The following is an 18668-nucleotide window of genomic DNA, read 5'->3' as shown; positions in this document are numbered from 1 at the left end:
CCTTCCTGGACTCCTCTGACGCTGACCCTGACGATTCTTGCCCCTCTAGAGCACTCTCAAGAGAGAATTTGACAGCTGGAGTCAAGGAGCTCCTACATCTATTGTTAACATCAAAATAGTACTAATAATTGAGACACACACACCCCACCCAACCTGGCTGCCCGCCTCTCTCTCCTGCCCCTCCTGGCAATGGGATCAAAATGGTTAAAAACTGAGAATACTGCAAGATATTGCAACAAGCTAGAATTTGCAGTCCACTCGCTTCGCTTGCGGGTTGCAGATACCTTTTGCAGTTCACCTTCTAACAGGAGCCTTGCTCAACTGACAGCCTTCTTGACTTTCTGCTAATGCAGCCGCTTCCCAACAGGAAAGGCCTTTCCTCGCTGTTGCACTCAGCTGCATATATTCCTTTTTCCATTCATTTTTGGCCTTGCAAGGAAGCTCCGCTCGATCTGTTCAACCCTTTGGCTTGGCTCATATGGTAAGAATGTCATATGCCCTATCCCCAAGAGCCCACCCTGTTCCTGGAAGTCTGGAATTTGGCTTGGCTCATTTAAATTCTGAATTTTTTAAAAAAGACCAAATTATAACCCAAATTGTGTATATATATATATATATATATATATATATATATATATGTGTGTGTGTGTGTGTGTGTGTGTTTTATTTTAATTGGATTATGATTGCATATGTTAACTGGATGTTTTTTATTGGAAAATTAATAAAAATGATCAAATTCTGAATTTTAAATTGCTATAACCCACTCTGGGACCTGCTGGCCAAGGACGGGTAATAATACAGTAATAATAATAATAAGAATAAGAATAAACAATAAGAATAAATAATAAATAAGAATAAAAATAATACTGTATTTATGTATATGTTTATAAATGCTAGTCGCTTGGATACCTTTTGGTAGCAAGTGACTAATAAATTTTAATAATAAACAATTAACATTTAAAAACATATACCTATAAATATTACCTCACATCTACATCAATTCAGTGTTGTTGTTATAATAATTGTTGTTGCTTACCTTCTGCTGTGGATATCTTTCTCACAGGGCAATCCTATGTTTAGCCCCTTAAAAACAAAAATACTTCCGGGGGGGGGGGTGGCTTTGAACTTGAAAAGGCTGCAAATGACAATATTCCTCATGTAGCCCAGTCCTGTCCATCCATGTTAACTCTGAGTAAATCTCTTTTTTAAAAAAGATAATATTTATTAAAATTTTAAAGGTTACAAAAAGAATAAAGAGAGGACACCAAGTTAAGCAAAAACTAAACAACACATAATAAAAAAATTCCTTCCAGTAGCACCTTAAAGACCAACTATGTTAGTTCTTGGTATGAGCTTTCGTGTGCATGCACACTTCTTCAGATACACAGATACACAGTGTGCATGCACACGAAAGCTCATACCAAGAACTAACTTAGTTGGTCTTTAAGGTGCTACTGGAAGGAATTTTTTTATTTTGTTTTGACTATGGCAGACCAACACGGCTACCTATCTGTAACTTAAACCAGTGTTTCCCAACCTTGGGCCTCCAGCTGTTTTTGGACTACAACTCCCATCATCCCTAGCTAGCAAGATCAGTGGTCAGAGATGATGGGAATTGTAGTTCAAAAACAGCTGGAGGCCCAAGGTTGGGAAACCCTGACTTAAACAACACATCACACTAAGGGGGAAAAAATTATAAAAAAACAAAGAGCAGAAAAATAGCAACAATTAAAAAACACAACGAACCTTCCCATAACTTATCTTTCATTTGCTTGTTTCCTTGACCTCCTCGCACCTCCCTTTTTTGTATTCTACTCTGAGTAAATCTCAGCTGTTTTCAGCACCGGGTCGTCTTCCTCGTCGCCTCGCTCGATTGCATGGCTTTCTGCACGTGCTCAGATGCTGTGTTTCATCACCGCCGTTGCTGGGGTTTTTTTTGGATTTTTTTGTTTTTTGCACTTAAATAGTTACTCTACACATTTTCTTTTTCAGGAATTTCTTTTTTTTTTTTTTAATAATTTTTATTCATTTTTCAAACACATAATAAAAACAAATCACAAGACAAAAACTCAAAACGCAAAACAAAAGCGTACATAACAATTAAACCAATATAACTTCAAAACTGTATTTTCATACACCTTCTTTCCTTCGACTTCCCCATCCCTCCCCATCCCTGCATCCTTGTTTTATGGTTCTTTAGCAACCCTTTGGTCAATTTATCCTGATTCCCTTTCATTAAATTCCCTTTAGTTTTTTAGTTACAGCTGTAATTCTCTGTTTCTTACCCCTTGACATCTTAGCATTCCTCAATTTCTTGATCCCTAGCAAAAATCCATCCTGCCTCTGCCTTGTGCACCCAACAAAGCCGAGATCACCCAGTCCTGACCCCCTCCTTGCCACAGCTGTCAACGTTTCCCTTTCATCAAGGGGAATTCCCTTATCCCGAATAGGATTCCTCGCAAGGAAAGGGAAAAGTTGACAGCTATGCTCCTCGCCCCGCTCCCTCCATCACCCATTGTGCTAGAGCGGAGCGACAGCTCGTGTGAACGGCCCCTTTAAGAGTTGGGATCAATAGAGTTCCGGGTGCTAGAGAGGACCAAGCAGGTTTTTTGGGGGGTGGGGGTGGGGAGGGCCCCTTCCTTTCCTTTCCTGTCTGATGGAGAAGAAGCTGCACATTCTGCATGGCTGCAAGGAGGAGGAGCAGAGGTGAGAGCCTTTTGCGCAGGGAGAGAGGTAGCAAAGGGGAGAAGCAGGGGAGGAGCAAAGCAAACGTTAAAGGCGCTAGTCCCTTTGAGGCAGGCTGAAGATGCATCATGGGGGCAGGGCTCCTGTGCCTTTATTTTTTTAGAGGGGAAAGGATTACCAACTAAACCCGCCTTTCTCAACCTGTGGGTCCCCAGATGTTGATGAACTACAACTCCCATCACCCCTAGCTAGCAAGGCCAGAGCTCAGGGATGATGGGAGTTGTAGTCCAACAACATCTGGGGACCCACAGCGGTGGGTGGGGGGGAAAGGGGTCTTGCTTTCTCCTTTTAACAGACCTTTGACATGCAGGAGTCGGGAGATGAATGCTTTCTTTGCAGGGAGAAAAATATTGCATGCTGCAGATCATGCTGCCCTCCCCCCCCCCCCCCTTCACACTTTGGCACTCACTTTCTTTTTATGTATAAATTTTGTTTTTGCATTTTCTAGTTTACATAAGCAAATGAATTAAATACATAAATACATAATACCGTCTGACTTCCTCCCCGCATTGTGGATCTTAATGTAATGATTTTCCCCTCTGCATCTCTATCATAACTCTAATTTTTGATAAACCCATTGCCAATCCATAGTTAAAATTTTTACTGCAAGTTTTCTGTCAATCCTGCCGATGTATGTAGTTGTTGACAATAGCTTTTCAAAAAAAAATTACGTATAAACTTTATTAAAGACCTCTTTACTAAAGACCTCCTCTTCCTGGTTTCTAATTCTTCCTGTAAGGTTTGCCATCTCTTTGACACTCAGTTTCAGAGATGCACCAAAATATTTCATTCCCAGCCTTAGAATCATAGAATCTTGAGTTGGAAGGGACTCCAAGGGTCATCTAGTCCAACCCCCCGCAATGCAGCAATCTCAGCCAAAGCATCCATGACAGATGGCCATCCAACCGCTGCTTAAAAACCTCCAAGGAAGGAGAGTCCACAATCTCCTGAGGGAGACCATTCCACTGTCCAAACAGCTCTTGCTGTTGGAAAACTCTTCCTATGTTTAGTCAGAATCTCTTTTCTTGGAGCTTGAAGCCATGGATTCGAGTCCTACCTTCCAGAGCAGAAGACAAGCATGCTCCTTCTTCCATGTGACAGCTCTTAAGATATTTGAAGATGGCTCTCATATCTCTTCTCAGTCTCCTCTTTTCCAGGCTAAACATACCCAGCTCCTTCAAGCGCTCCTCATAAGGCTTAGTTTCCAGACCCTTGATGATCTTGGTTGCCCTCCTTTGCACACATTCCAGCTTCTCAATATCATTCTTAAACTGTGGTGCCCAGAATTGGACACAGTATTCCAAGTGTGGTCTGACTAAGGCAAAACAGAGTGGTACTATTACTTCCCTTGAACTGGACACTATACTTCTGCTGATGCAGCCTTACCTGTCTCTCCCCTTCCACATTCTTGTCTTCCTCCTCTCCTGGTATGCCCCGCAGAGGACCTTAAGGTCCATGAATAATCATAGTTTAGAGGTCCCGGGCCCTAAGGAAGCCAGATTATCCTCCACCATGGCCAGGGCCTTCTCAGTGATGGCTCCGACCTGCTGGAATGCTCTGTCCCACGAGACCAGGGCCCTGCAGGATTTAACTTCCTTCCGCAGGGCCTGTAAGACAGAACTATTCCGCCTGGATTTCAATTTGAACTTAGCCTGATCTTTTATTCCCCTTCCTTCCCTCCCCCTCCCCTTACCCGCTCTGGGATCCCACAGCTAATTCTCCCCTGGTCTCCTCGCTGGCCCAAATAGGACTAATTTAGCCAGGTAGCCCTGGTGATCATCTAATGTTTATTGGATGGATTTTCCCCATAAACTGATTTTTGATTTTATTGTAATTCATGTTTTATACCGTATTTAATGCTGTTTTTTTGTAGCATCAATTAAGTGTTTTAAATTTGTTGTTAGCCGCCCTGAGCCCTGTTTTCTGAACTGGGAAGGGCAGGGTATAAATAAATTATTATTATTATTATTATTATTATTATTATTATTAGAGAAAAATGCCATGCTGTCAGTCATCTGGAAAACCAGCAGCTCCCGAAGATGCCCTCTGCTTCGTCTGAATGGGTAGCTTGTCCGGCATTCCCCAGGATGAAACAGTTTCGTTGACATACTCTGCTGAGGAATTGCAGCAGGACTGGAGGCTTGGACTTTGATAGTGGACTGAGAGAGGCCTGAATCTTCCCTTGGTGGGTTTTGGCTGGGGCGAACACAGAAATGGCGACGGAACAGGAAGCGTCGGCAACCCTGGGCCTCCGTTTCCAGTCTGCACCGGAGGATGTGGCTCTGCCCCCCGTGGACCCAGAGGGTCAGGACTCGGCAGCAAGGTTGGAAGGGCCTCACAAACTGCACCACACTGACCTTCGTGGGGGAAAAGAGGACCTCCTGAGCTGCAGTGGGGAGCAGGCGGTCAGAAGACCCAAATGGGGCAACCCACCACTTCTGCTTCCAACCCCTTGGGATGTCACAAAGACTTGCCTGCCTGCCTTGGATGGGCTGGCCGATCCGAGCAGAGAACAGGCCACACAACTCCTCCCAGGCCACGGTGGGGAAGCCAAACCAGCCTCCAGCTGCTTGGACTCTAAGGTGGGCTACACAAACTCACGGGGGGATCCCTCGGAAAAGGGTGCCGTCGCCCTGGAGGGACAGCGGCTGAACTTCCGCCAGTTCCGCTACCAGGAGGTCGAGGGACCCCGGGAAGTGTGCAGCCAGCTCTGGTACCTGTGCCATCGGTGGCTGAAGCCGGAGAGGCACACCAAGGAGCAGATTCTGGAGCTGCTGATCCTGGAGCAATTCCTGGCCATCCTGCCGCCGGAGATCCAGACCTGGGTGAAGAGAGGAGGGCCCGAGAGCTGCGCCCGGGCGGTGGCCCTGGCCGAGGGCTTCCTGCAAGGACAACGGGAAGCTGGGAGTTGCGGGGAGCAGGTGAGGTCAGATCTGTCCTGGACGAGACTTTAGAAAATGGAGAAAGAGAGCAAAGGAGAGTTGGCTGCTCCCAGATGTATTTTATTCCACTGATCCATCACTTCCCATAGAATTGCATGGAGAAGTAACTCATTAGCAGGCTGTGCCTGAAGGAAGTTATTTTTCTTATGCATTCATGATTATTTGTGCTCTGGAAGGTATTAAGGCAGTGAAACACAATCTGCCTTTCGAGTGGCATGTGGTCTAAACTACTGAGCCTCTTGGGCTTGCCGATCAGAAGGTCGGTGGTTCAAATCCCTGTGACGGGGTTAGCTCCCATTGCTCTGTGCAATGCTTTTTTCTAAAAAATGTTTATGGGTACTCTCATTTTCCTGCTCATGTTGAAATACTGCCCCTCAGTGAGGCTAAACTGACATTCACAAAATGTTTAGGGGTATTTTCTGCATTCCCCCAGAAAAAAGCACTGGCTCTGCCCCAGCTCCTGCCAACCTAGCGATTCAAATCCCCGCGACGGGGTGAGCTCCCGTTGCTCTTTCCCAGCTCCTGCCAACCTAGCAGTTCGAAAGCACGCCAGTGCAAGTAGATAAATAGGTACCGCTCCAGCAGGAAGGTAAACGGCATTTCCATGTGCTCTGGTTTCTGTCACGGTGTTCCGTTGCGCCAGAAGCGGTTTAGTCTTGCTGGCCACATGACCCAGAAAGCTGTCTGTGGACAAACGCTGCCTCCCTCAGCCTGAAAGCGAGATTTGCACCTGGAAATGTTTTGCAGGTGAACATGTAGTGTCCTTTCCAATCCACGCGTGGCCTGTAACTTTTTAAAACTGCAAATGTTGGGGTGTGGGTGTGCCACTTTTGTTGTGTTGTAGCGCAGGAGCATCCCTTCTGGTCAGCAATAGCACAGTGACATTGGGGCAGCAGAACAGCTAGTAAATTGGGAATGATGTGTGGGCAGTCCAGTATAAATACACCACAAATGTGGCTGCTAGGACCACATAACACCTGTTCTGAGAGATCTGCTTTGGCTCCCAGTACGTTTCTGAGCACAACTCAAAGTGTTGGTGCTGACCTTTAAAGCCCTAAACAGCCTTGGTCCAGTATACCTGAAGGAGCATTTCCACCCCCATCGTTCAGCCTGGACACTGAGATCCAGCACCGAGGGCCTTCTGGCAGTTCCCTTTCTGCAAGAAGCCATGTTACAGGGAACCAGGCAGAGGGCCTTCTCTGTGAGAGCCAGTGTGGTGTAGTGGTTAAGAGCGGTGGACTCGTAATCTGGGGAACCGGGTTCGTGTCTCCGCTCCTCCACATGCAGCTGCTGGGTGACCTTGGGCCAGTCACACTTCTCTGAAGTCTCTCAGCCCCTCACCCCACAGAGTGTTTGTTGTGGGGGAGGAAGGGAAAGGAGATTGTTAGCCGCTTTGAGACTCCTTCGGGTAGTGATAGAGCGGGATATCAAATCCAAACTCCACTCCTCTGCGGCGCCCATCCTGTGGAACACCCTCCCATCAGATGTCAAGGAAATAAGCAGCTATCCAATTTTTAAAAGACATCTGAAGGCAGCCCTGTTCACGGAAGTTTTTAATATTTAATGCTGCATTGTTTTTAACACTCGATTGGGAGTCGCCCAGAGTGGCTGGGGAAACTCAACTAGATGGGCAGGGTATAAATAAATTATTATTGTTGTAAATAAATTGTTGTTGTTGTTGTTGTTGTTATATTATTCCTTTCAAGCTCATCCAATCCAACTCCTGTTTCAAGTACTGTGGTACCTCGGGTTAAGTACTTAATTCATAGAATCATAGAATCATAGAATCCTAGAGTTGGAAGAGACCACAAGGGCCATCGAGTCCAACCCCCTGCCAAGCAGGAAACACCATCAGAGCACTCCTGACATATGGTTGTCAAGCCTCTGCTTAAAGACCTCCAAAGAAGGAGACTCCACCACACTCCTTGGCAGCAAATTCCACTGTCGAACAGCTCTTACTGTCAGGAAGTTCTTCCTAATGTTTAGGTGGAATCTTCAGTTTGTCAGTTTGTCAGTGTCCTTCTTGAACTGTGGTGCCCAGAACTGGACACAGTACTCCAGGTGAGGTCTGACCAGAGCAGAATACAGTGGCACTATTACTTCCCTTGATCTAGATGCTATACTCCTATTGATGCAGCCCAGAATTGCATTGGCTTTTTTAGCTGCCGTGTCACACTGTTGGCTCATGTCAAGTTTGTGGTCAACCAAGACTCCTAGATCCTTTTCGTTCCAGAGGTCCGTTCTTAACCTGAAACTGTTCTTAACCTGAAGCACCACTTTAGCTAATGGCTCCTCCCGCTGCCACCGCACGATTTCTGTTCTCATTCTGAAGCAAAGTTCTTAACCCGAGGTGCTATTTCTGGGTTAGCGGAGTCTGTAACCTGAAGCGTATGTAACCTGAAACGTCTGTAACCCGAGGTACCACTGTACAGGACTTCTCTTGAAGAATCCTGGGAGCTATAGTTTGTCAAGAGTGCTGGGAACTGTAGCCCTGTGAGGGGGGGTGAATTCTGGGTATGTGGGTGGGGGGGAAGTCCTGTGCTTTAAATGCAAAGACACCAGTCTGGAGGGGCCATAAAATCAGTTTTTAAAAGATGTATTTCTAGAGGAGGCAGCAATGCTTCTGAACACCAGGTCCTCATTGGCCCTGTGATGGAAATCCTCGCTTCTTTTTTCCCCCAGGGGGTTTACCAGCAGGAGATGCCCGTGGATCTCCTTGAAGATGGTCAGGTCCCTTCAGAGACAGGAGAGAAGCAGCCGGGTGCAGAGGTGAAGCAGGAGGGCAACAGGGCTGGCAGCTGCATGGGTAGGTGTGCTGACAGGACACGCTGAATTTTCCAGCTTTCAAACCCCCCAAAAATCAGGGGTGCTAAAAAGTTGTAACATGACTTGGGGCTTCAAAAGATATTTTGGTGGGATTAATGTAATTCAGTTTTGCTCGCTACGCAAAATGTGTGTAAAATGGCACAAAAATTACTAATCACGATTTCCAAGTACTTGCGGTTTTATTATATATTAATATTATTTTTATAATTTAGTATCATTTAGCATTGCGTGACATTTTCAACCAAATTTCCTGCAGTTGTTCCTGAGATCAAGGAGGAGGTTTCCATCTATGTTTGCAGACCACCGGGTGCCATTTTGATTTAACCACAAACGTTTCATAACTGCACTGTTTTTAACCTGTGGTTTAAAAATGGATCCAATTTTATGTGTTTGTTTGTAAGAATCCCTGAGCAGCCCTGCATACGAGGCTACTAGCAGGAAACAGTTTGCCAAATGGACCTCTCTTAGTTCTCTGAAGGCCACCCTGTTTAGGGAAGTTTTTAACGTTTGATGTTTTATAGGGTTTTTAATATTCTGTTGGGAGCCGCCCAGAGTGGCTGGGGAAACCCAGCCAGATGAGTGGGGTATAAATAATATATTATTATTACTATTATTATTATTATTATTATTATTATTATTATTATTATTATTTTATTTCACTCCCAGATGACAGACAGATGAGAGAAATGGAGGATTCACAGGTGAAAATTGCAGAACCAGTGGAGCTGCCAGACAAGGGGGAAGGAAGGTGTTTCCTACCGACAACAGAGGAAGAAGAAGAAGATGCTCCTTCGACGCAGCTTGGACCCAAGAGGAAGTTGGGAAAGGGCCCAGACGAGAGCGTCGCTTGCGGAGAAGCCTCTGTTCACCTCGGCGAACCCGCGAACCAGCCGGAAACTCCCCGAGGCAAGCGGGAGACGACCTGCGGCGTTTGCGGGAAGAGCTTCAGCCGCCGGACGGGCCTGTTGGCCCATGAGAGGGTGCACACGGGCGAGAAGCCCTACAAGTGCCCTCACTGCGGGCGCAGCTTCCGCTCCAAGTCCACCCTGGTGGTTCACCAGAGGACCCACACGGGCGAGAAGCCCTACCGGTGCCAGGCCTGCGGGAAGAGCTTCCCGGTGACCACGCAGCTCATCGAGCACGAGAGGACCCACTCGGGCGAGAAGCCCTACCAGTGCGCCGAGTGCGGGCAGAGCTTCCGCCAGCGCTCGCACCTCAAGAACCATCAGAAGATCCACACGGGCCTCAAGCCCTTCAAGTGCTCGTACTGCGGCAAGGGCTTCAGCATCAGCTCGGACCTCATCCGGCACGAGAGGGCCCACACCGGAGAGAAGCCCTATCAGTGCCCGGACTGCGGGAAGCGCTTCTGCAACAGCTCACAGGTCATCACGCACCGCCGGGTCCACACCGGGGAAAAACCCTACAAGTGCCTGGAGTGCGGGAAGGGCTTCGCCGTCAGCCAGCAGCTCATCCGGCACCAGGCGGTCCACACGGGGGAAAAGCCCTACCAGTGCCTGGAGTGCGGGAAGACTTTCGGCGTCAGCACTCTCCTGGCCGGGCACCTGAGGATCCACACAGGGGAGAAGCCGTACGAGTGCTCCGAGTGCGGGAAGCGCTTCCGCCTCCGCTCGACGCTCATCACGCACCTGAAAATCCACGTGGCGAGAAAAAGTTAGGGCTGGAAGGGGAAGGGGAAGAAAGAGAGGGGAGAGTTTGTGTAAAGAGGAATCAGTGCTAGGTAAAAAGGTTCGAATCCCCACAAAGGGGTGAGCTCCCGCCTTTGAAAAAAAGAAAAAGGTAATGGACCCCTGGATGGTACCACTGTAGTAACATTTTGGTGTTTTGCAACTTTGACCTGTTGCAGGACCTTAGCCAGACCTTAGCAGAGCATACACAGAGTTCTCGAAAGCAATTGGCTACAGGCAGGATGGATGAAGCAGGAATCAGTAACTTGTTACTTATAGCTGTGTTTATTATTTACAGCAGACTTCAAGTTACTACAGTGGTACCGGAATTACATACGCTTCAGGTTACAGACTCCGCTAGCCCAGAAATAGTTAAGCCACAGGGAATTGTAACTCTCTGAGGGGAACCAAGGGTCTACTAACAACTCATCAGTATCCTTAAAAAAAACCACAGCTCCTCGAATTGCTTGAAGCCAGGATTGCTTGAAGTGCTATCGTAGCACTTTAAATGGATGGGGTGCGTGTGGCTGCTGACCCACCGATTTAAGACTTCGAAATGTCGAAAGCGCATCTCGTACAGCACCCTAGTTTGCACATCGCACGAAGCCAAGCCACACAAGCTCCCAGGGACGCTTCGCTCCTCGCCCAGTAATTTGCAGCTGTGCTAAGCTAAGCTTGGCTTGGCGTGTCCCCCAAACCAGGGGTCATGGTTGAACTAGCCGTGGTTCAGACTAACCATGATTTGGCCTGTGGTTTACGGCTTGTAGTTAGGAAAAGCTAGACCCACAAGCCCAGGTTGGGATGGAGTGCCAAGCTAAGCTACGGCTTACAATCATCAAATCATATAGCTGGAAAGGACCCTAAGGGTTCTCTAGTCCAGCCCTGCAATGCGGGAATCTCAACTGAAGCATCATTGGCAGACGGCCATGCAACCTCTGCTTGAAAACCTAGGTTCAGTCTAGAACAGCAGCCAAGCAAACAGGATAAGGAAGGTGGCCGCAATCTCCTCTCCACACATTCAAGCTAATCCAGTGTTTCCCCAACTTGAGTCAGCTGTTTTGGGACTACAATTGCCATCATCCCCGACCGCTGGTCCTGCTAGCTAGGGATGATGGGAGTCGCAGTCCCAAAACAGCTGGAGACCCAAGTTGGGGAAACACAGAGCTAAGTCATGGTTTGCTTGGCATGACACGTGAAACCGGACTATCTTAACAACAACCCTGTAAGGTAGGTCAGCACAGAACCAATAGCGGAAAGACGAGATAGATTGGCTGAGGCGGGGGCAGCTCAAGAGTACCACGGGTGGGCGCACATTTAGATTTTTCTGAACTAGAAGAAGAAGAGTTTGGATTTGATATCCCGCCTTTCACTCCCCTTCGGGAGTCTCTAAGCAGCTAACATTCTCCTTTCCCTTCCTCCCCCACAACAAACACTCTGTAAGGTGAGTGGGGCTGAGAGACGTCAGAGAAGTGTGACCAGCAGCTGCATGTGGAGGAGCGGAGACACGAACCCCGTTCCCCAGATTACGAGACTACCGCTCTTAACCACTACACCGCACTGGCTCTCTACAACTCCCATCAGCTCCAGCAAGCATTGGGGTGATGGGAGTTGTAGTTCAGCAACATCTAAGCATGTGGTTTGAACCTCGTGTGGCTTCTTAGCGTTGTGTTCTAACTTTTGAGGAAGGCCGAAAGAGGGTTTGTGCGAGGAGATGTTTGAAGAACTTTGAAGAGCTACGGAGTAAGGAATGGAATATTGCTTGGAAGGTGGTTACGAGGCAAAGGGTGTTTATGTGGATATTCGGCGTGTTAACATTTGACCTGTAGTGCAAATGTGAAAAAGCACCAAGGAGGTGATCTGTAGGCAAACTGAGCCCAAGAGGGGCGTCCAGGAAACCCTTCCTTCCAAATAAATAAGCTCCAAACTTCCTGTCTCGTGTTTTCTGTCTGGTTGGTGGCAACCTTTTTCGTGTCAAGGCCCCCCCCAAAAGGGCCTGGTGTTGGGCGAGGCCAAAAGCGAGGGGCCATTTCCCCCCTCCTGCTGCCACCCCCTTTTCTCTCTCCCTTTCTTTGACAGTCATGAGGATGTGTCGGGAACTAGCTTCTCATGGGGCTTTTGAAATTATTATTATTTAATTATTATTATAATTAATTAATTATTAACAATTTATTACCTGCCCTTCGCACCACGGCCCCAGGGAGGGTTACAACCATTAAAATGCAATATCAAAAATAATTCAAAACAAGTTAGGAAATAAGACGGGTCTTTAAAATATACAGGCGCCAAATGCCAGGGCAAAAAGCGTTCAGCAAAATTAGGTCTGGAGTCTAGAAGGATACGATACGATACGATACGATATGATATCTTTATTGCCATTGTCCTATGTAGAACAATGAAATTGAAAAACTACATAAAACTATATAAAAACTACATAAAACATTCAAAACCCCCTAAAAACTCTGAAACCCCATTTTAAAATACACTATACTATAGAGTATTTTATACTATAAAATAGTATAAAATATACTATAGTATAGTATAGTATACTATAGAAGGGACGCAGGTGGAGAAGGGACGCAGGTGGAGAAGGGACGCAGGTGGAGAAGGGACGCAGGTGAGAGAAGGGACGCAGGTGGCGCTGTGGGTTAAAGCCTCAGCGCCTAGGACTTGCTGATCGAAAGGTCGGCGGTTCGAATCCCTGCGGCGGGGTGCGCTCCCGCTGCTCGGTCCCAGCGCCTGCCAACCTAGCAGTTCGAAAGCACCTCCAGGTGCAAGTAGATAAATAGGGACCGCTTACCAGCGGGAAGGTACCGCAGGGATTCGAACCGCCGACCTTTCGATCGGCAAGTCCTAGGCGCTGAGGCTTTAACCCACAGCGCCACCTGCGTCCCTACCTGGCAGCATAGATTTGATCTAAGGATCATTGACACAGATGGTAGGAGGACAAACATTTGGCCCTCCAGCAGTTGCTGAACTACATCTCCCATCAGCCCTTGGCCATGCTGGCTGCGGCCAATGGGAACTGTAGTTCAGCATCTGGAGGACCAAAGGTTCCCTACACCTGATTTGTGCTGGTGGACATCCTTTTAGGGTGGGGGAGGCGTGTTCTTGAGGTGGGTGGGTCCAGAATCGAAAGTTGATGTCAAAGGGGTGGGTAGGGTGCTGGTGGATAAGCCCCCCTTTCTCCTTTGTCTTTACCCCATCTCCCCCTCCTTCTCACCAACATGAAACGAAGCTGAGGGCCGCATGAAATTGGACTGAGGGCCAGTTGATTATTTTTTTTTTAAATGGATCTCTTCCCACAAGGCGTTTCTGATTAAGTATGCCACAAAAACATATACAAAATGATTGTGTATATAAAAACAACTTTAAAATTGCATATATGGATGCAATTAAAAGCCAATTACATATATTTGGAAACAACATGACATGGGTAGAGTCAATTCAAATCCAGTCCAGATACAAACTGGAATTTTAAAGACATGCAGTCACCTGTTGTGCCATCTTACCTTGTGACAAATGTCTGATGTTTTGAGGAGGCACCCTGAAAAAAGGGACTGCCCAAAGCAGAAGGGGTGTAACCCCCAACACACCAGGGTGAGCTCTCTCTTGGGCAGCATCGAGGGGATCCTGTTGCAACGGTATTGTTCAATAAAGATCAGGCCTACTGGCTGCTCAAGGATTCCCGGAGGTCCCTGCAGGTCTTTGGATTGCAGGGAGAATTTGCATTAGCTAAAATTCCCCCTAGTATTTTTCCGTTATCAGTGCTGAGGGTTGTTATGCGGCACCCCTGTTCCCTTCCGAGAGCTATGATTCCCTGGGAAGAGGTCAAGACTCCCGGTGATCAATCAAACCTGCATCTGGTTAACCTCGGCACGGCACGGGGACGTACCTGCCAATCAAACGTCGCTGAGGAAAACCAGGTGTTGAGTGGCAGAGCTGCCGCTGCTCGGCCTCTTCATTCTGTCGCCATCACCAGGAGTCTTGGCTTCATGGCGGGTTCCGGCTTTGTGATGTGGGTCGGATTTATGAGCCGGGGGGGGCGCATCCGGCCCCCGGGCCTTAGTTTGCCGACAAAGGACAATAGTCCCACATCACGGAACACAGTAGTACAAAACATCCTGTCTCCGTCACTTCCCACACTGTGGAATGAAAACATACACAGTCATGTGATAGACAACAATCCCATGATTGCAGACATGGAGCAAGAATCCTAACAGGCTACCCAGCTCTAGGAAGGTTAGAAAATGTTCAATAGGGAGCCCATAATCTGGTGAGACATACCTTACAATAACAGTGAGTTGATAAACATGGGACAGGACAGATAAACTGAAGTACTCTGCAGTTTTTAAATCCTCTAAAATTGATCCTCTTACTTTAAATGCCATCATTTGGATAAATTCATCACATATTGTTTTAGAAAGGTAGGATGTGACACCTGAGCCTCCATTTCCAAATTCTTTTATATGGTTTGCTAGAAAATGATCAAATTTTGCAATAAATTCAAGTTGTTGTTTAGTCGTTTAGTCATGTCCGACTCTTCGTGACCCCATGAACCAGAGCACGCCAGGCCCTCCTGTCTTCCACTGCCTCACGCAGTTTGGTCAAACTCATGCTGGTAGCTTTGAGAACACTGTCCAACCATCTTGTCCTCTGTCGTCCCCTTCTCCTTGGGCCCTCCATCTTTCCCAACATCAGGGTCTTTTCCAGGGAGTCTTCTCTTCTCATGAGGTGGCCAAAGTCTTGGAGCCTCAGCTTCAGGATCTGTCCTTCCAGTGAGTTCAAGTAATCCAATGTAATTCCTGTTGTGGGGAGAACCGAATCTTTCCTCATCTCCTCTGAAGGTAAACCATGCTCTGCCAGAGTTATTATGCCTGCAACAACTCATTCAAGAACATGTTTCCAGTGCTGCCGTTCATTATGTATCTGTTCTGCTAGTTGACAGTCAATTGTTGAGCCACCTATTCTTCTTGTAAGATATGCTACTGAAGCTGTTCTATGGTCTTCAGAGTTTTCATGACTTGGAACTAAATAGGTGTTGCGCCAATCAGAAAATCCATCTGATGATAATGGTGTGGAAGAATTTGAAAAGAGCTTGCACACAAAACCAGTTTCTGGTGAATATACTATCCATTCTCTAACCAGTATTTTTTGTCATTAGTTGTTTGGGATAGAACAAGCTCTTTGAAAAATATCTGCCTTGGTTTGCAAAAGACCTCAGACTTTTCAAATAAACCATCTGAGTGCTGACACTCTGACGGACCTTTTTCTACCTAGTATACAATGTCGTCTTTGCTTAAATCACCCCATAGCCCAGTGTTTCCCAACCTTGGGCCTCCAGCTGTTTTTGAACTACAACTCCCATCACCCCTGACTAGCAAGACCAGTGGCAAGGGATGGTGGGAATTGTAGTCCAAAAACAGCTGGAGGCCCAAGGTTGGGAAACACTATAGCCCAACACCATTCTGTTTGCATTTTGATGTTGAATCTTCTGCGCTTGTACTACTCTCTGGTTGGTCAATCTGAATATTTCTTGCTTCAGTCATAGAATCATAGAATCCTAGAGTTGGAAGAGACCACAAGGGCCATCGAGTCCAACCCCCTGCCAAGCAGGAAACACCATCAGAGCACTCCTGACATATGGTTGTCAAGCCTCTGCTTAAAGACCTCCAAAGAAGGAGACTCCACCACACTCCTTGGCAGCAAATTCCACTGTCAAACAGCTCTTACTGTCAGGAAGTTCTTCCTAATGTTTAGGTGGAATCTTCTTTCTTGTAGTTTGGATCCATTGCTCTGTGTCCGCTTCTCTGGAGCAGCAGAAAACAACCTTTCTCCCTCCTCTATGTGACATCTTTTTATATATTTGAACATGGCTATCATATCACCCCTTAACCTCCTCTTCTCCAGGCTAAACATGCCCAGCTCCCTTAGTCGTTCCTCATAAGGCATCGTTTCCAGGCCTTTGACCATTTTAGTTGCCCTCCTCTGGACACGTTCCAGTTTGTCAGTCATTGAAGCAGATTCTATAGAACCAGATGTACCAGGTTCTGTATCAGGAATGGGACGAATATCACATGACTGACTCGCTGTGGTATAGTATTTGGGTTCATCAGGACCCTTATCTGTCTTTGTAAAGAAGCTATCTAATTTTGGTCATTTGCTCAGGTCTTCTTCAGCTTTCTGCTTCTCCTTCCTCTTTTGGTCTCCACTTTTGTAACTTCTGGTTGACATTTTAAAAACTGTAAGTAAAATACTTAATATAATTATAATATTTATATATAGCATTATAGTAGCAAGTGGGGGTAATAGGGAATTGCACTAGTAAATCATAATATAGGTCTACTAAATAATAAAGATGAATGATTTGAGGAGAAGGGCTTTCTGCTCCAAAGTGCACTGGGCTTTCACTATAGGGACCTGGACCAGGGTGGTCGCTGTGTTCATTTGCTTCCTGGTGTCCTCTGGACTCATGCTTTTCATCTGGAATCTCAGCTAACAAAGAAAAGTTTATTAGGGATATTTCTCCAAGGAAACAACTTCCCCTCAGTGGGATTTCTCCGTTTTGATCTCTCTCCTTTTACCTGCAGGTGATGGTGAAATTTTTTTTTTTAAGCATTATGCATGTGGGAAACCCATAAGCAGGACCTGGGAACAAGATCGCCTCCCCTTCTAGAGTCTCCAGCAACCGCTATTCAGGAGCATAACTGCTTCCAACCTCTGAGGCAGAGCATATAACCACCCAAAGTCCTATCCTCCAGGAATTTTATCTCTTCCTCCAGGCTTTTCAGCCATTGCAAGGGACCACACTTTATCAGGAATATAGGAAGACTTCACAATGTGGAGTAATATTGATTAATAACAATAGCCAAGATCGCACCAGGCATTCCTATCTAGGGAAGGAGCCCCATAACTTGTCTGCCGCACCACAGATGGTGCCTTCTGCCAGGCCAGCCCATTGGTCCATCGAGGTCAATATTGCCTCCACTGACTGGCAGCTGCTCTGCAGGGTCTCCAGGCAGAGGGCCTTCCTAGCCATGCCTGCAGATGTCCTGGCCAGGAATGATGGGAGTTGTAGTCTGAAGCAAACAGAGGGCCCCAGGCTGGCAATGCTGAAAGGGTCTGTTTCAATCTGTTTTGTTTTTTAAAAAATAATTTTTATTAACCGACCAATCAAATCAAATCAAATCAAATCACATCACATCACATAAATTCCGAATTACAAAGCCGAATTTTATATTTTGTTGAGGGGACCCATATTTCAACATCCGAAGGGGAATTCTGTTCATCTTCTTGCTACTGCGTTAATGTCCAAATCAGTCCAAACAAAGTTCATAATTCTATCCAGTCTTATCTTGCTGTTTCCACATCTCATCTTGTTCGTATATTTTCTCTTTTTTCTTTATGATCTCTTCTGATAATCTCCTTAAGCCGATAAACACCAATAATAATCCTGTGTGAATTTTTCCGTTCATCCAATCCTCAAATTGAGATGGTTTCCATATATCATCGCATTCATAGATAACATCGCTCTTTCCATCATTAATCACAGAACTGTCGTTCTTAAGTCCCTCTGAGGAGTTTCACCCACAATATGAAATCAGCTCTATTTCTCTATTTCTCATCCCAGACTTAAGTCCTCCAACAGAACTTCCCAATATGGCGATGGTATTTTTAACTGCGTCATTCCAAAGCCCTTATACATTCCACGCTCTTCTTAAAGCATGCTTTGGTTAGAAAGTTTATCTCCACACAGACATAAATCCACAGCTTAAGTCCTTCAAACGACATTTCTGACTTGTGGGGAGGGGATTCTTGTTTAATCACATAGAGGAAAGAAAGGAAAGTTTTTTCCCCTCCCCCATCCAGTCCTTTTGCCATACCAAGTCTTGGTGTATCTTCATCTGGTTAATTCTTGTTCTTCTGACTCGTCTTGTTTATCAGAGATCTCTTCTGTTAGGAGTCTTTACTCCCCCTCCTTCCTTGAAATATGTGCACTCGCTTCATCCTAATCGTTTCTTTTGAAGTTCTTGCAGCTAGCGGCGCGGATCAGAGACAGCGTCCAGGAGCACCGAGATCCACAGGAGGGCATTCTGCCTAGTGCCCCCATCCCCACAAATTTGGGGGTGGTATAGGGCACAGCAGGCAAGGGTAGCCCCCCCCAATCTGGGGGGGGGTAGGGAGGCTATTTACTTCCATCACAGCCTCCTAATTACCTTGTGTGGGTCGGAGAGATGTTATTGTCAGCCATCTTCTGATGCGCCCCCTAGTGGCCCCTCGGGTCTGTTTCAATCTGAAGTTCTTTGCCAGCATGCTAAAAACAAATTAAGTCAAAATTAGCAACGAGACTTTTAGGAGTTCTTTTCACGGAATCAAGTCCTGTTTGCTAAATCAGAACTCCCATCCATTTAGGGCAGAGGCAGATTTTCTCCAATTCAAAAATGACAGGAAGCCTACGAATGAAAATGTTACG

The 18668-nt window shown here is 46.4% G+C and overlaps 1 protein-coding gene and 1 long non-coding RNA gene across 3 annotated transcripts; one reads left to right on the top strand and one right to left on the bottom strand.

Annotated features, from left to right (window-relative positions):
* Window positions 1–1116: 1116 nt before the first annotated feature.
* Window positions 1117–2365, bottom strand: LOC307209239. The gene is made up of 3 exons (XR_013835462.1): window positions 2294–2365; window positions 1816–1983; window positions 1117–1188 (listed from the first exon to the last, which is right to left on the bottom strand). It is a non-coding gene; the product is annotated as an uncharacterized lncRNA (long non-coding RNA).
* Window positions 2366–3378: 1013 nt separating this feature from the next.
* On the top strand, window positions 3379–16047 carry LOC307208512 (uncharacterized protein). 2 transcript variants are annotated; one of them, XR_013835187.1, is made up of 4 exons: window positions 3379–5666; window positions 8370–8493; window positions 9180–10339; window positions 15741–16047. XR_013835187.1 is itself a non-coding variant. In XM_079963152.1 (3 exons), exons 1-3 carry the CDS (start codon window positions 4959–4961, stop codon window positions 10187–10189), a joined length of 1842 nt encoding a protein of 613 aa, XP_079819278.1. In that variant the 5' UTR covers window positions 3379–4958; the 3' UTR covers window positions 10190–12125. The 2 variants fall into 2 exon arrangements, 1 of the variants encoding a protein (XP_079819278.1); XM_079963152.1 differs by lacking the exon at window positions 15741–16047 and having other exon boundaries at window positions 9180–12125.
* Window positions 16048–18668: the final 2621 nt, after the last annotated feature.

The sequence above is a fragment of the Podarcis cretensis genome (genome assembly GCF_951804945.1).
Source record: "Podarcis cretensis genome assembly, chromosome: 2".
NCBI classification, from domain to species: domain Eukaryota; kingdom Metazoa; phylum Chordata; class Lepidosauria; order Squamata; family Lacertidae; genus Podarcis; species Podarcis cretensis.
This window is presented reverse-complemented; position numbering and strand designations above follow the sequence as displayed.

Excerpts from the sequence above, each read along its gene's own strand:
- LOC307208512 (XM_079963152.1), top strand. The coding sequence starts at position 4,959 with ATGGCGACGGAACAGGAAGCGTCGGCAACCCTGGGCCTCCGTTTCCAG. Across the intron at positions 5,667-8,369 it reads CTGGGAGTTGCGGGGAGCAG|GGGGTTTACCAGCAGGAGAT; the intron begins GTGAGGTCAGAT and ends TTTTTCCCCCAG. Across the intron at positions 8,494-9,179 it reads CAGGGCTGGCAGCTGCATGG|ATGACAGACAGATGAGAGAA; the intron begins GTAGGTGTGCTG and ends TTTCACTCCCAG.